Here is a 17,823-nt window from a genome sequence, read left to right on the forward strand (position 1 = left end):
GATCTGTTCAGATTTTCTATTTATTCCCGCATCAGTGTTCGTAGTTTATGTGTTTCTGGGAATTTATCCATTTCTTCTAGGTTATCTATTTGTTGGCATATAATAGTTCATAGTAGTTTCCTATGAACCTATGTATTTCTGCAGTATCAGTTATAATGTCTCTCATTTCTAATATTATTTTCTTCACTTGTTTTTTCTTAGCCTAGCTAAAGTTGTCAGTTTTGTTTATCTTTTTGAAGAACCAGCTCCTAGTTTTGTTGAACCTTTCTATTGTTTTTCTGGTCTCTATTTCATTTATTTTCACTATGATCTCTATTATTTCCTTCCTTCTGCTAACTTGGGGCTTACTTTGTTCTTCTCTCTAGTTTCTTGAAGTGATGTTGTTTATTTCCAGTCTTTCTAATACATGAATTTATCACTATAAACTTTCCTTAGAACTGCTTTTGCAGCATCTCGTAGGATTGGATATGTTGTGTTTCCATTTTCATTTGTTTACAGATAGTTTTTTTTGTGTCCTTTTTGATTTTATCTTTTACCATTGGCTGTTCAGAAGCGTGTTGGTTAGTTTCCACATATTTGTAGACTTTCCAGGTTTCCTCTTGTTGTTGATTTGTAGTTTCATACAATTATGGTCAGAAAAGATAGTTGGAATGATTTCAGTCTTAAATTTGCTAAGACTTGTTTTGTGTCCTATCATATGATCTATTTAGGAAAATGTTTCATGTTCACTTGAGAAGAACGTTTCTTCTGCTGCTATTGGATGGAATGTTCTATATATCTGTTAAGTCTATTTGATCTAAAGTATGTTCAATTCCAACCTTTCCTTATTGATTTTCTGTCTGGGTGATCTATCCATTGCTGACAGGGGGCTATTAAAGTCCTCTAGTATTGTTGTTTTGTTGTCTGTTTCTCCCTTCAGACCTGTTAGTATTTGCTTAATATATTTAGGTGCTCCTATGTTGGCTGCACATATATTTACAATTGTTATACCTTCTTGATGTAATGACTCCTTTTATCATTATATAATGACAGTCTTTGTCTTTGTTATCATTTTTGGCTTGAAGGTCTTACTTTGCCTGATAAATATGTCTATCCCCACTTTCTTTTGGTTTCCACTTGCCAGTAGCATCTTCTTCCATCCCTTTAATTTGAGCCTATATGTCTTTAGAGCTGAACCAAGTTTCCTGTAAATGGCATGTAGCTGGGTCTTGTTTTTTTACCCATCCAACCACTCTATGCCATTTGATTGGTGAATTCAACCATTTACATTTAGAGTGATTATTGATATGTAAGGCCTTACAACTGCCATTTTATTGTTTGCCTTGTGGTTGTTTTATGTCTCCATTGTTTCTTTTTCCCATTGTTTCTGCCTGCCTTGTAAATTGTTGGTTTTCCATGGTGGAATGCTCTGTCTCTCCTATTTTTAGTTTCATGAATCCATTCCAGATTTTTGCTTTGTGGTTACCATGAGGTTTACATAAAACATCTTATAGATAAAAAAAAAACAGTCCATTTTATGCTGATAGCAACTTATCTTCATTCACCTTTAAAGATTTCCACCCCTTTTCTCCTCCACTTTTCTTTCTTTCTTTTTCTTTTTTTTTTTTTTTTTTTTTTTTTTGGTCGTGCCATGCAGCATGTGGAATCTTAGTTCCCCAACCAGAGATTGAACCCATGGCCCCTCCTCCAATGGAAGCACAGAGTCTTAACCACTGGACCACCAGGGAAGTCCTTCTCCTCCACTCTTCTATTTTCAATTTCACTATTTGCCTCTTTTTATGCTGTGTATTCATTATCAAATTATAGTGGTTATAGTTATTTTTAATAGTCTTTCCCTTTAACCTGTATCTAAAGTTAAGTGATTAACATACCATTCTAATATGGAATTACAGTTTTCTAATTCTGTCCATTTTTCTCCTTTACCAGAGTATTTCATATGTCATCATCTCGCTTTTTGGTTCTTTCATTTCAGTTGGAGAACTCCTTTTAGTGTTTCTTTACAAAGCAAGTCTAGTGGCGCTGAACTCCCGCAGCTTTCGTTTGGCTGAGAAAACCTTTATTTCTCCTTCACTTTTGAAGGATAACTTTGCCGGATAAAGTATTCTTGGCTGGCAACTTTTATCTTTCAATAATTGGAATATGTCAGTCCACACTCTCCTGGCCTGTAGAATTTCTGCTAAGAAATCTGCTGATAGGCTAATGGGGTTTCCTTTGTAGGTTACTTTCTCTTTTCCTGTTGCTGGCTTTAATATTCTTTATCATTGATTTCTGAAATTTTCATTATAATGTGTCTTACAGAACATCTTTTTGCATTGTGGTAATAAGGTTTTCTATTAGCTTCATGTACTTGTATGTCCAAGTCCTTTCCCATCATTCGGATGTTCTCAGCTATTATTGTCCAATTAGTTGTTCATCAGAGGGGAGAGAAGAAAAGAAAAACTCAACTATTATGATGCTGACATCATTCCCCTAATGCACTTTAAATTTGGATTCCGCTACTGATAGCTGTGTCTTAGCAAGAAATCATGTGGAGTATGAAATTCTATAATACTCATTTTAATTCAACATTTTCTTTATTAAGTATATAAAATATAAAACCTTAGATTTTAGTATAAAATAACAAATATTTTATACTTTATTACAACTTTCCCCAATTTTAAACTTATTTACTACTTTACAGTTTTTGTCCTCTGCCTGTTATATAATTGTTTCAGTATGTTTTAGCTTAGACTTTCTAATCATTTTTTGGTCTAATAATGTTCTATCTTTCATGTATGAAGATAATAGAAGGAAATGTGCTTTGAGGTATTTTTTCACAGAATTTATGCACTTACAATGATGCTTCTATTTATTTTTGCTTACTAACCTAGGTGTGTTGATGTGATTGACTGAATTTAGGAGAACAAACTGTGTGGTCTTGAACTATTGTAGGAATAAGCTGATGTACTAATACAGTTTTTTTGGTACAACAACCCTGTAATAAGTCCTCAGTTTGGATTTACTGTTGTTAAGTGTCCTTGTTATTCTTCTATTTTTTTTAAGTTTTTTATATCACCATTTAATATTTGAGGGTCTAGTACTAACCTTTGAAGTCAAGAGAATAAATAGTATATCTTATGCCACACTCAACAAATGTTCTAAAATAGACACACTTTTTTCTAACACTAGAATTTTATAGGTTATTGGTAGATTTTACTTTTTTCCTATAAAATGGTGGGATGGATAACTAATGGAGAGGACAGTGAAAAAACGAGTAACGTAGGAAAAGAAGCACATCCTTATAATTCAGGATGCCAAAAAGTGAGGAAGGCAAAGCTATTATTGAAGACTAGATGAAAAAGTCAGTCTGGTTCTAACCTTATTAATTTGGGACACAGTGTTCCATATTGTAATTTTGAAACAAATAGAATTTGATTACATAAAATGGTGCATTAATATCCAACATACACTAGAATATTATACACTTCAAATTATGCTATTTTTCTGTTCCTTTTTTCAAAGACCATTCAGTATTATTAATTTCTAAAGGTAATTAAATAGCATTTAAAATATTAATAGAAAAAATAGATTTCAGGAGAATATGTGCATTTTATTCAGTTTTAATTAATCCTTTAATATGTTCTTCATAAAATTTGAGTCTTCTTGTGGGATAACTGTGACCTTGTATTCTCTCCCTTTTACTGTTCATTACCACTTCTAATTTATGTGGAGAAAGCACAGGAAATTAAGCCAAAATAAGTTAATTTTACTGTTTGTTACTCGCACTAGTAAAATTACCCGTAAGAAAAAAAAAATATGATGAAGTATAGCAGGTATAACATAGGGAAAAGATCCATAAAGGAGGAAGTGACCAGTAATTCATGATAGAAAACATACAGGTTAGGCAGAATATTTACAAATATTAGATATAATTTAACAAAGTGAACTAGAAAATTTAACATAAAGACATTCAAAACTTGTAATGGTATTAGTACTTAAAGTGTGATGAGTGGTGATATTTGGTTCTAAACAAACATATCTAATAGGAAGGTAAGGAGTAGCAGTGCATGTTAAATGTATTTACAAATCCATAGGCCAAAATGTGGCTGTGCTATGAAAAACAGTGTGTAGAGATTGAGTGAGAAATTTATATTGGATTATATTACAGACTGGACAGTATGGATGATGCTTTCCTAATGGAGAGGTAAAACAGGATATCTATATCAAACTAATAATGAATGTCCTTTTATTCCTCCCCACTCCAATTTAGTTATTATGTTGAGCCATTTAAAATTACTACTTCTATTTGTAGAAAATGGTTGAATATCAACAATTTCATATGGTTCAATCCATATAAGAATACCCCCAAAACACCTTTAATGTTCCAATTAGCATATGGGGAAGGAACCTATAGATTTATTAAAAAGGAATAGATGGAATAAATTTATAACTAAAATGTAAGTGCTGGGGATAATTATATTTTGCTTTAGTCTTCTCTATCAAAGAGGAAGATCTCTAAACTGTATAAAGGATAGAGCTAGCATGGTTAAAAGAAAAGAAAACCCAAGATGCATGAGTACCTAGCTGCTTTAAGAGTCCCAAATGAATTAAGTCACAGTATACTAAACCAGTTTTCACTGGCAGGTATTCTTTGTGAAATCAGAGGAGACAAGAGAAATGGAAATGACCAATGGACAAGTGTACAATAAGGGAACAAAGAACAGATCTTTAAATTATTGATCGGTGAACTTAGCTTTAACCCCAGGAAAATTTTAGACAGGCTTATTTAATAAGTGGTTTGTGTACTTTTAGAAAAGAAGGAGGTGATCACTAGAACCTTAAATACATTTACTAGAAAAGAATGTTAAACTAACTTTAATCTGACTATTAGATAGCATAAGGCAGCTGTTTTAGAAAACTAATGTAGTCTTTGCAATCTTAAATTGCATTTATAGAGGCATAGCTGGAAATAATCCCCTGTACTCTGTGCTGATCAGACCACTGGGGATATTTTGCTCAGTTGTTTTTTTTTTTTTTGGCCGTACCACGCGGCATGTGGGATCTTAGTTCCCTGACCAGGGATTGAACCTGCACCCCCTGCATTGTATGTGTGGAATCTTAACCACTGGACCATCAGGGAAGTCCTTGTATTGTTTTAAGAGGCTCAGACATTGATGAACTAGAGACTTACCTTACCAGAAAAAAGCAACCACAGTAGTGTTTATGGTGAAAGAATGCTTTTTTCTATAGGGAATGATAGGAAAGAAAGGTGTTTGTAAATTATGGCTGTGAGTAATATAGAGGAGACCTCACATGTTGAGAGAAGACTTAAGGCACAAATGATAGCTATCTTTAAATATTTCATGGGTTACCATATAACAAAGGGATTTGACTTTTTTTTTAAGTGTAGCTCTCAAGGGCTAAACCTGTGATTCTCTGGAACTTGGAGGGAAAGAAATTGAGCTCAGTGAAAGGTAGAGTCTCTGCAAAATTAGAGCAGCTCAACATATAAATCATTCATTTTTGAGAAATAATCTTCTCTTTACTAGAAGTGTATAGGCAGAGGCTGAATGGCTATCTACCAGATACATTATAGAAAGGATAATTTTGTGGGGAGGGAAGTTGGACTAGAATTGGTAGTTCCCAAATTTGGCACAGCATCAGCATCACTTGCAGAACTTATTAGAAAAACACATTTTGAGAGATATGTATTTCTGCAGATCACTTCATTAAAGTATCTTATTCATTCCTGCAATTGAGTAAACGATGAAAGCTTTTGCCCAGTGGAATAATGTAAATTCCACAAGGATGGGAATCTTATTTGACTCGTTTATAAGTTGTATTCTAGTATCTGTCACAGTGCTTTAGCTCATAGTAGGTTGTCAACAAATACCTTTTAAAGAGAGAAAGCAATTATTCCATTTGTAGCTGTTTATTAATCTCTGTGACTTAAAAAGTTTATAAAATACACTGAATAAGTCTTATCTTGTTATTACTTGAATCTTTAAGCATTTTGGTCTCTTGTTGGGTTAGTTCATATATCATGTTTTAGAGAACAGTTTGGAAACTTATCCTACAAAGATTTAAAGAGAAACACTTAGGAGACATAGTGGATTCTGAATGTAATATTTCATATTTAAATACATTTTATATGTATGTATATTTGACTAGTTTATCTACTAATTGAATTTGTCAGCATTGCTAAATACAAAGAAATTATTGTGACATCAAAGATGTTTTTCTCAAAAGTTCTTAATGTATTTCAAGACAAGGTTGGCATGTTCACATCAGTACTCAAGAGAAAATGCTCTGTAGCTGATTGTTCGAAACTGACTATTACCGTATCAGCTCCCCAGATAGAAAGGTGTCATAATTAAGGTGTACTATTTTTCAAGGTTGCCAGGTCCTTAACAACAGTGGATGGAGAAGCAGGCATTTTGTTCTGACTAAAATTATGTTGATTGATTGCCCCGTTCTAACCAGTGTTTTGAGGGTTGTATTGTCATTTCACTTTTGTAACTTTGAGAGCTACATTCCTTAGTAAATTGAAGCTGAGATAACGTTTACTCTTTATAGTGTTTTTGAAATACTTAAATAAGTAATCAAGGTAATTAATTATATATACTAAAACTTATTACATACCTTTGAAATACAGTAGATTTTAGAAAGCTTAATATTGAGATTGCAATAATGAATAGTGGATATATTGGCATAGGATTGTGGGATTTTTTTAAAAATTTATTTGTAGTTGTTTCTCATTAATACTTCCTTCTACTTTGTTAGGGTGAAAGTTTAAATTGCTCATCTCTAATCTTGCATTCTGCTTATAATAGAAGAAGAAACAATGCATTCAAATAGTACATTTGATAGATATTTATTTTTTATTTTTTTTAAAAAAGGGTATATATTTTATTTTATTTATTTATTTATTTGCTGTGTTGGGTCTTTGTTGCTGCATGCAGGCTTTCTCTAGTTGTGGCGAGCAGGGGCTACTCTTCGTTGTGGTGCACGGGCTCAGTAGTTGTGGCTCGCAGGCTCTAGAGCACAGGTTCAGTAGTTGTGGTGCATGGGCTTAGTTGCTCCGTGGCATGTGGGATCTTCCCCGACCAGGGATCAAACCCATGTTCCCTGCATTGGCAGGTGGATTCTTAACCACTGCACCACCAGGGAAGTCCCTTATTTTATTTTTGACTGTTTTATTTTTATTTATTTATTTTTTAATTGATTTACAATATTAGTTTCAGGTGTATAACTGATTCAAAAATTTTTTATAGATTATACTCCATTTATAGTTATTATAAAATATTGGCTATGTTTCCCTTTGCTGTACAATATATCCTCATAGCTTATTTATTTTATACATTTTAGTTTGTACCTCTTAATCCCCTATCCCTAACTTGCCCCTTCCCCCTTTCCTTTCCCCATTGGTAACCACTAGATTGGTTACCAATGGTCTATTCATATTTTCTATTTCTTCCTGGTTTAGTTTGAGGAGATTGTACATTTCTAGGAATTTGTCAATTTCTTCTACATTGTCCACTTTATTGGCATATAGCTTTTCATAGTAATCTTGATAGAGACATTTAAATACAACACAGTCATAATTGTGTGTGTGTGTCCCTTTATTTTATTACTACTTTTGAGGAAAGGAATTACTACTTTTGAGAAAAGGACTCTAAGCATCCCTCTCCCCTGAAGGAGCTATATAATATTTATTCTAGAAGAATGAGATCTACTTTCTAGTAAAATACTCAAGGATTGGTCAAAAGTGAACTCTTTTTAATTGTATTTTTAAAGTCAGTTATCAGCCATTACAAATTTCAGAAAATGTTCTTGATAAAGGATTCTTTAGAGATGTAAGAAAAGCAAAAAGCATCAGTACTGAAAAAGAGTGGCTAAATGGAGAATACATGCAAAAGAGTGTTGACAGAACTCCTTATTGTATATAGAGCCTAAGACCTGTTGACATTACCAAATGACTGAGAAAAATGTATAAATATTATCATCTCAGGTGCTATATGAATAAACAAAAATCGCTGAGATAGGAAAGAAGGAATATTTGATGATCCTGCTGTCGAATATGCGATATACCATATATAGGAAGTTTTTGAATAGCTGTTAGTGGACTAGAGAACCTAATAGAAAACTTGTGTTTAAGATAAAAATGTATTATTAGAAGAGTGTTAAGTGAAACTTAAAAAAATCTATACTTTTATCACAAAGCAGTTGGTTTCATTTTTCTTTCTAGTCTTTATACATATATGTATGTGTTTTTTGTATAATTTAAATCATAATCTACTTATAAGTTCATATTTTATATTTTTTGCTTTGTAGCTCCTAAATTGTCCCACATTGATGGAGTTTTCATATTTTAATTATTAATTTTTACAGAATAGTCCATCATATATTCTGTAATTCTGATTCTTTCTCTATCTCTGCTTTTCTGATATTTTTCTTCATATTGATGGTGTTTTTTGTTTTTAAACTTCAAACTGGTTTTCAACCAGGGGCAGTTTTTCCCCAGGAGATGTTTGGCAATGTCTGGGGATATTTTTGCTTGTCACAAGTTGTTGTTGGTGGGGTGTTAATAGCATCTGGTGGGTAGAGGCCAGGTATGCTGCTAAACATTCTACAATAGACAGACAGACCCCCACAACAAAGAATCCTCAGTCCCAAATTTCCAAAGGCCAATAGTTCCAAGGTTGAGAAATCCTTCCTTAAAAGTAACACACCTTTTTCTCTATATATTTACAGAATATGAATGTAAAAAAAGCAAAGCAGAAGTAATGGTTGATTGTTTCAAGGAACTCAGAGCAGTAAGAAATGTTTGACTGGAGAGGGAAGATTGCTAAAGTCCAAAAGTTACGGTGCCTGCTCTTCCCATCTTAGAGTTGTGGCCATTTCTAGAGGTTGACATGGGAAGCGACTGCCAAAAAGGAAACCTCTTACCTAGTACTGATACTTATGGATTTTCCACCATTATTTATTCAGCATCTCGACATAAATATTAAGATTTCTAATGTGTTCTTATGATTTGCATTCAAAGTTGGATTTTTCTATTCATCATTCAATTTTTGTCATTTTGTCAGTTTGAGATGGCCAGTGGATTGACCGTTGCCTGAAAAAGACTTCATTGCTCTTAAGATTGAGATGTTGAAAGGTTTCTTATTTTTGATTGTGGCATGCTTCTAATCGTACTAATCTAGCTACAACTCAATTCTTGCCTTAATTTTGCCTTGTTTCAACATAAAGCTATTATTATTTATACTATATTATTATGAAGTATGGTAAAATTTTGCCTTGCCTCAAGGTCACTCTAACTTTTAAGGCTTCTATGTTTTGATTAAAATATAATATGTTGGATGCTGAATACTTTCAGTGTATAAGGGAAGACTGGTGGAATGTCACAGAGCAAGTAGGTGCTTGTATATCCTTATAGGGAACAAGATCTTCGTTTTAGGGAAATGAGTAGAATCCAGGTGGTATTTGGAGGAGAATTTTGCAGATTTATGCTTTATTCTGGCTGCTTTTTAAGAAAATTAGAACACAAAACAAACAAAAAAGGAGACAGGATCTAAGATGACCTTATAAGAGATGAATTCTCAAAAGTTCATTGATTAGAGGGAGAGTCTATAGTTTCTGAAACCAAAAAGGGGGAGAACCTATAGACAAGTCTAGAAAGGATTGTTTGTTACTGAAAATCTATGTGGTGTTATAGTTTCCTTCCTCTTTTTACTGTATAAATCTCTTGTATTACTCTTGAATTTTTAGGCGCAGCTGTTTACAGGGTGGATGGGTGTGAGAAGGTAGGACAGGAGTTCATAAAATTTCCTATATACATTTTAAGATGTATTATACTTAACCAAATACCGTTTTTATTCTAAAATTCTTTCATGTTATGGTAAGATTTACCTATATATATTTAAAGTTACAGTGTCTTTGACTGAAGTATACCAAGAAAGGCAAAATGGGATTGTACTTGGGAAACCATAGTAAGGTAAACAGAAAATCAGACTTCTGGGATTTGAAAGAAGAGTACTCTTAGTGCTTTGTGGTAGTGAACTTGAGTTCATAAAATCATGAAATGTGTGATGGAATTTAGACTTCTCACAGCGTAGAATTGCCATGGTGTGTGTACCCTGTTTTGTTTCATCATAATACTGATGATTTAACTTCATGTTAAATGTAGTTTTCACTTTTAGGTTTTAAGAAGTGAATCCCCTGTTTTCTGTTTTTCAGTGAATATCACCTCTGCCAGGCAATTAACCGGATGTAGTCGCTTCAGCCATATTTTCCCTTCATCTGCTTACCAGCACATTAAGATGCATAAGAGAATTCTGGGGCACTTGTCATCTGTCTACTGTGTAGCATTTGACCGAAGCGGGAGAAGAATTTTTACAGTGAGTTTAAAATTAATGATACTATAGCATATTAGAGATTTACAACAATGGAAGCTAGGCTTCATGGCATTGAATTATGCTTTGTAAGCAGTTCTTCCTTTTTAGACACATGCATGCAAGAAAAGATGAGTGGAAATTGAAAATCTTTTCTCTTTCTATATAAGTAAATGGATGAACTATAATGACCTATATTTGGGAAATCTAATTTTAAAAAAATAAATCTTCAGGAGGCCTTATATTCTAGAGGTGGTTAATTTATGTGAAACAAGTTTATCTACTCAATTGGTTTCATTCCCTTTTAGCAAATATTTATTAAAATGCATTTTCTATTGGTGCCAGTTCTGCTTAATTAATGATTACATCATCCTTATAGTTGAATAGTTGAACTACATGTTTAGTAATGAAGATTACAGTTATTGTATATATCTCTCTTTGAATTCAATAGTAATTATTTTTAAAATTGGATTGTTAATAACCAGATCATATTGTGTGCTTTAGAGTACAAAATTGTAGCACACTAATATTTCCAAGTAAAGGCTTAGTCTCATTGTTTCAGTACTAAGTTAATGTAGAAGTGTAGGTACTGGCATAATTTTCTTTTTAAATTCCTAGGCTACAACAAAGGAAGTGGTTTGTATTTTGAGAAGTTCGGCTTCTTGGAGTTCATTACAGACTCTTCCATTGATGTTTTCATGACTCCAAAATGCATCACCTAAGTATATGGGTGTTGATGATGATGATGATTTTCATCTTTTTATAAACAGATAATTATTAAATAGCTTATCTACCACAGTAGAATTGCTTTTTACTATTTAAAGCTCTTTTGAAATTCTCAGTAGGAAGTTCCACATAATATTCCCCAGAGATTATTAACAAAGTCTCATGTTTGCATGTAGATTTTAGGTTAAAGTTTTAAGTATTTATAGAGAAAAAAATATTCAAGCAATTAAGAAAAAAGGCTGTCAGGTGTAAGGAAAGAAATAATGACAGAGATAGTTAATGCCAAATCACTTAAAAGTAAAAAATATTTTGAGTTGTCAGGATTGGTAGTAGTTTTGAGGAGTTATTCACATATGCCATTATCAGTTTGGACAGTGCTTTGTCAGTGCTGTCATTTGGACATATTTTATATTTTCTACTCGCTCCATGTTACATGAAGAAAAGAGACTAAAAAGTAAAGGCTTAGAAGTAACTTAATAAAATTCTCCTTTGTTTTTGCTTTTTCTGTGGGGGGAGGGGGCGAATTTCTGCTTTATTGTAAATCTTCTGTCCTTTTGTGTTGCTGTAGGGTTCAGATGACTGTTTGGTGAAAATTTGGGCAACAGATGATGGGCGCCTTCTTGCTACACTTCGAGGGCACTCTGCTGAAATTTCTGACATGGCTGTTAACTATGAAAACACTCTCATTGCCGCAGGCAGCTGTGATAAAGTTGTAAGAGTGTGGTGTCTTCGAACTTGTGCACCAGTTGCAGTCCTTCAGGGACATTCAGCTTCTATTACTTCCATACAGGTAAGAAAAATAAAAAGATACCTCTAGTAGATGTAATAAGAATGAGAATTCTCTTGTTTTTTGTTACATCGTGTGGATTATACAAAGAATGGCAACAGAAAAATATTGATCCTTACCTTGCAGACAGGTATTTTTTAAAGTTCCCTTTTCATATAAATCTGTTCCCTTTAGAAATAAGTAAAAAGGTCATTGAAAAGTTTTTTCAAATGTAGTGTAAGACATCTTCTTTATCTCATTTGTATTTGTGAAGAAGGGAAAAGACGGAATTGCCTTAAGGAACAACACCAGTACCTTTTAGGCAGGATATAAGTAGCTTCTAATTTGAATATTGGCATACTTTGTGTTAATATTTAATGCAAAATGTTTATCAGGTCAGATTTTGTGTGTGTGTGTGTGTGTGTGTGTGTGTGTGTGTGTGTGTGTATGCGTAGTTTAATATTAGGGAAATTTTTATTCTTAGTTTCAGTCATTTCTTATTTCAACTAGATGTTTGACATACAGTACATTGAGTTTTTAAATATTTGTCCATATAGTGTTTTTACCAGATGTTGGTAGTGAAAGTCCTGGATACTCCCCAAAGAACTTTGTTCTCTTCTTTGTGTTGACAGCAAAACAGAGGAATCCTTCTGACACTGTCTTTTATTTTGGTCAAGCAGGTTACTTTTGTGGATGAGATAATTACTCCCATTCACTTTTCTTTGTTCTTTAATCACTAATAAATATGCCAATCAGTTTTTTGTGTGTTATTTAAATAATATATAACCTGTTTATGAGGCCCTAGCAAGAATTAGATTCAACATATATTGGATTTGAACATTTTTATGTCAAATTTTTGATTAGTTGAAATTATTTTTTGGATTTTGTTTTGGAATATTACTAGTTACTTGTGTTCCCACCATCCTGTCTGACAGACTGTTTCTGGAATTTGGAGATAGTCTCATACAACATAAAAAATATGAATGTTTGTTTATACTGGAAATGTTTATGGAACTGTTTGGCTCCTTCATAGTTTCATTTGCTAGTTTCTGTCTCATTTGATTTATGTGTGTAAGTGCCCTAGAGATCCATGGACCTCTTTGTTGTTGTTTTTTTGTTCTACAAATGAATTTTTTTTTTTTTTTGCGGTACGTGGGCCTCTCACTGTTGTGGCCTCTCCCGTTGCAGAGCACAGGCTCTGGACACACAGGCTCAGCGGCCATGGCTCACGGGCCCAGCCGCTCCGTGACATGTGGGATCTTCCCAGACCGGGCATGAACCCATGTCCCCTGCATCAGCAGGCGGACTCTCAACCACTGTGCCACCAGGGAAACCCTATTTTTAAAATTTTTAATTTAATTTTTATTTATTTATTTGGCCATGCTGAGCGGCTTGCAGGATCTTAGTTCCCCGACCAAGAATTGAACCTGGGCCATGGCAGTGAAAGCTCCGATTCCTAACCATTGGACTGCCAGGGAATTCCCTATTTGGGATTTTTAAAGCTCATGAGCATGCTAGAGACCCTGGTTTGATTTTCAACCTTTTCCTGTGTCCCAGGTATCAGGAGCCTAGTGGCTTTTCCCTTCTCTGATTCTCTTCTGAGGACCTGTAAAATACTGAGAGTTAGAGCCTGAGAATCCTACATGATAAAGACCATCAGATAGTAGTCATACTTTAAATTGGCAACTCAAGTATATTTTTTAATCTCTTTTTTCCACAATGATACATACAGACATTTGACCTATTTTATGTTATCCATTAAAACACATGAAGATGATTTAAATTTAAGAATGGCGAAATTTCTATCATACTTCATTGAAATTAAAGTAAAATGTTAAAACCCAATACTTAGACATTAACTTCCTTATCACTGTTTTAGACTTACTTCTGATGCATGCCTTTTTCATGTGAACTATAAAAAATTTATATGGTTGCTATATAAGCGTGTATTCAGCAGATTTGTAATGGTTTAACTAGTAATGACTTTGTTTTTCTCCATTAAAAGTAGTAAAATAATAATATTAAAGTGTGATGTTGAATAATTTTAAAACAATTATCTTTAGGGCTAAAATATTTTATCCTAAATTCAATGAATGACTTTTCTAGTTTTTTGATATTTTCAAATTTTATAAGGTATTCATTAATCTAGGAAATTTAAATAACTAATTTCTTGAAACTGAAATTAAGCTTGAACATGAAAGGTTTCTATTTTAATTAATTTTTTTTTCCAGTTTTGTCCATCAACTAAAGGCACAACCAGATACCTCACTTCTACTGGTGCTGACGGAACTATCTGTTTCTGGCAATGGCATGTAAAAACAATGAAGTTTAAGTAAGTTTAAAATTGGGTTAGAAATTTTTCTTTATCACTTTGAGAGATTCTTGATAGTCCATGTATGTAAGTATATAAATTTATATATGTATGAGTGTGTATGTACATATCCATACCTACTTCAATTAGATGTTAGAGATTTTAGAATAATTTTTTTATGAAACCAATGTTGAAGAGACTATTTAATTTATACACAAAATTTTGATAAGGAGTATTTGTTTCATTTCTTACTCTGGTAAGAACACTTTGAACCTTTCTTCATGATGGTAGTAAGTAACATGGTAATTTCTTTGTAAAGCTAACATAATTATACTGATAGCATAAAGTATATTTGTAAGTTTAAATGTATTTTTAACTTCAATAATGGGAATAGTACTTACTACTTCAGTTTGTGGTTTCTATAATATTGATGATAAATCTGTCAATATCTAGCAGTGTGCTAAAATTCTTGCACATTAAATGAACATGATGAAAAATAAAAACATTTTACTTTTCTCTTAGAGATCGCCCAGTGAAATTTACTGAGAGATCTAGACCTGGAGTTCAGATATCTTGTTCATCTTTCAGCTCTGGTATGTGTAAAAATTGAATGTTTTGAGTATCTAAAATATTGAATAATCCAGTTATAAAAGATTTTTCAACTGTAAAATATTTTTTAATTTTGTGGAGAAAAAATGCATATGTTTGAGAATTAATGGAAACATGCTAAAAATGCGAACCATATGTTATAATAGACAGACCTTTGTAGACTCTAATTAACATGTAATAGATTTTGAGTTGTTTTCTTATTTACAATTAATATGTTTTTATATAATACAGAATTTAGTTGGTAAAAAGTACAGCCTTCCCCCAATACTCATACACAATTCAACACTAAAATCCTGCCCTGACTTTTCAGAAAACATGTACAGTGGCTCCATGTAGAAGACATGTTCACAGTATGTAAACAGTGCTTTTCTACTGCTAAGGATTATGTGCTGGTTAACCTTTTCTTTTTTGTTGTGGTAAAATATAACACGAAATTTACCATTTTAAGAACTTTTTTTAAGTGTACAGTTCTGTGGCATTAAGTATATTCACATTGTTCTACATACATTACCACCATCCATCTCTAGAATTTTTTTCATCATCCCAAAAGCTGCTGAGTTTTCACACTCAACTACTGTAGCCACTATACAGAGAATTGTAGATATAGGTTATTTTATAAATAATTTTGGAACATTATGTTTTTACATAAAATATGAAGAAACGAATTCCTCAACGCTTTTAATGTTTATGATCCAAAGGCCTGTATTTAGTGTATAGTTGGTGGATTTTTGTTGGGTGAATGGTATAGTTGTTCTTTAAATATTCCTCTTGTTTTTCTTGAATTTTACTTATTTTTCCTCAGAAATGTTAATATGTCTTTAATGGTTAGAAAATAACCTTATGTTTCTTGAAGGCTTTTTAATTAGCAAGGTAATGTATAACTAAGGAAGCCATCAGAGGGTTTTTAAAATTCTTTGGTACAATGTTTGTTTGTTTTTTAATCCTCTAGGTGGTATGTTCATTACAACAGGTAGCACCGACCATGTGATTAGAATATATTATTTGGGTTCTGAGATCCCTGAGAAAATTGCTGAATTAGAGTCACATACGGTAAGAACAAAATGAGAAACATAAATATGTTGCTTTCTTTTTAAACACCCCTGGAAAATTGGTTTTATTTCTTTTTTTCCAATCTCTACCCTAATTTAATATAGATTGGTACTGAAACCTATATGGTAAGATGTCTCTTTAGTAATGAAGATCAGTGTGAAATTCTGGATTTAGTATGGTTGTAGTATTTAAGACAATTTCTATCTGACTGTATGGGAAGGGAAAAATATATATTACAGTAATAATTTACAAAAATCCTCTTCTAGCTTGCTTTATTTTATTAATTATATAAGTGTTACTTCGAAGCCTATACACTTATTAAAAGACACATTACAGTATGTCTTAGGAAAAAATTCTTTTTACTGAATTTAGGTCATTGATCTTAGTTTGATTATTTTGAGAATGCCATCAGACTCCTGAAATCTAATCCCATTTAGTTATCAAAAACATCCTTCCATACAGGGGACAATTTTATGCTGGGGTGACAGCCATTGGTGCCTGGCATTTTTCCTCCCAAGCTCTTTCCACTCTCCTGTGACATTTTCAGGAATCTTGGAGCCACTACTGTTTATTCATATCCCTGTGTACCTTTCACTTCTTCCTTCTGTTTATTTCCTTACCTTCTCCAGGTAATTATTTACTGTTGAATATGGGAGTATTTCTGTTTCAGCTCACTGTATATCTCATGTTCCTCATTGTCAAAGCTGCATAGTCAGCATTTGAAAGTACTCAGCTTTACAAGTCTTACTGTTACTGTTCCTACTACTATTGACCCTTTATTTGGAATAGTATTAGTACATATCAATAAAACACACATAATTTCCCTGAAAGATGACTTTTAAAAAAAGATATTTTGTGAGTTCCAGAATCAATCATGTTCCTGAAATTTGTAGTAAAAGAGACCCCTGTTAGAAACCTTTTCCTTGAGCTTTTGGAAACAGCCTCCTGCTTTTGTCTTACCATATAAACATAATTGGATATTCTCCTTATGAAAAGTTACTGAACCTAGCTGAGCTCTCACCTTGCTGTTACTTATTCCTAGATACTAAAATCCTGGAATATTATGTAAATTGTGAAAGAGAAAAACTTAGGAAATATATAAAGATCTCAATCTGAGACTATCCAGTGGGAAAAATCCACTTGTGCTAGAGCACACAAAGGAGGCATCTTTACAGTTACCACCCAAGCAAGGTGTGTATACAGTGCAGTCAAATTTATTGAGAGCTGAGAGAGGAGGAGGTAATAAATGAATGGGAAATAATTGAGGGGGGGAAAGATGAAGAAAAACTGATTGGTAGGGTTTTTTTGGCAAGGGCCCAGCTAAGAAAAAATCAGAAAACTTAAACATTCCCTGTTGAAATCAGTGGCGGCTGTTAGTCATTGAAAGTAAGATGTCCTTCCAGAACATCTAAAATCAGTTATTGCAACTGGCAGTGAGAATCCCGAATCTGTCAGATAAATACTCAGTGAAATCATGGAACAGTGTGAATCACAGATACGTCTGAACGTATGAAGACGGTTTAATACGTTTTTAAAATGAAAAAATAAATACGAAGACATTTAATATCTGAGCTTTTTATTAAAAATTAAGTTCAAATAAAAAAAAATTAAAAAATTAAGTTCAAATGTAGTTCAATAATTGTGGTTTGTCAAAATGTTTACAACATTTGAAGGTATATTACTATAATATAATCACTACAATGCACATCATATTTGTAAAAGTATAGTTTAGTCATTGTAAAGGAAGGTTCAAACAACAGTATCTAAATTATAGAACCTAAAGACGGTCAAATGAATTCATTGTAAAATAATTAAATAAACCATGTAAGAAACAGGACATTATTGATTTGTTTTCTAAAATTAAAAAAAAACGTTAAGTGAGGAATTTAATTCAACTACTATTAAATGAATTTTTTTTAAGTTGGCGTTTTAGATTAGTGTGCTGTCTTATTATGGGGAATATAATAAACTATCATCTATTCAGAACT

General features: G+C 32.7%; 1 protein-coding gene across 2 annotated transcripts in view; it reads left to right on the plus strand.

Moving 5' to 3' along the window:
- BRWD3 (bromodomain and WD repeat domain containing 3) overlaps positions 1 to 17,823 on the plus strand; it is a 121,434-nt gene that overhangs the window by 34,660 nt on the left and 68,951 nt on the right. For both annotated transcript variants that reach the window (XM_060002334.1, XM_060002335.1), the window contains exons 7-11: positions 10,219 to 10,379; positions 11,668 to 11,889; positions 14,097 to 14,197; positions 14,699 to 14,769; positions 15,735 to 15,835. In XM_060002334.1, the coding sequence (XP_059858317.1) occupies positions 10,219 to 10,379; positions 11,668 to 11,889; positions 14,097 to 14,197; positions 14,699 to 14,769; positions 15,735 to 15,835 (656 nt within the window). The remainder of the gene's footprint in view (positions 1 to 10,218; positions 10,380 to 11,667; positions 11,890 to 14,096; positions 14,198 to 14,698; positions 14,770 to 15,734; positions 15,836 to 17,823) is intronic.

Source organism: Delphinus delphis, chromosome X (assembly GCF_949987515.2).
Source record: "Delphinus delphis chromosome X, mDelDel1.2, whole genome shotgun sequence".
Classification (NCBI taxonomy): domain Eukaryota; kingdom Metazoa; phylum Chordata; class Mammalia; order Artiodactyla; family Delphinidae; genus Delphinus; species Delphinus delphis.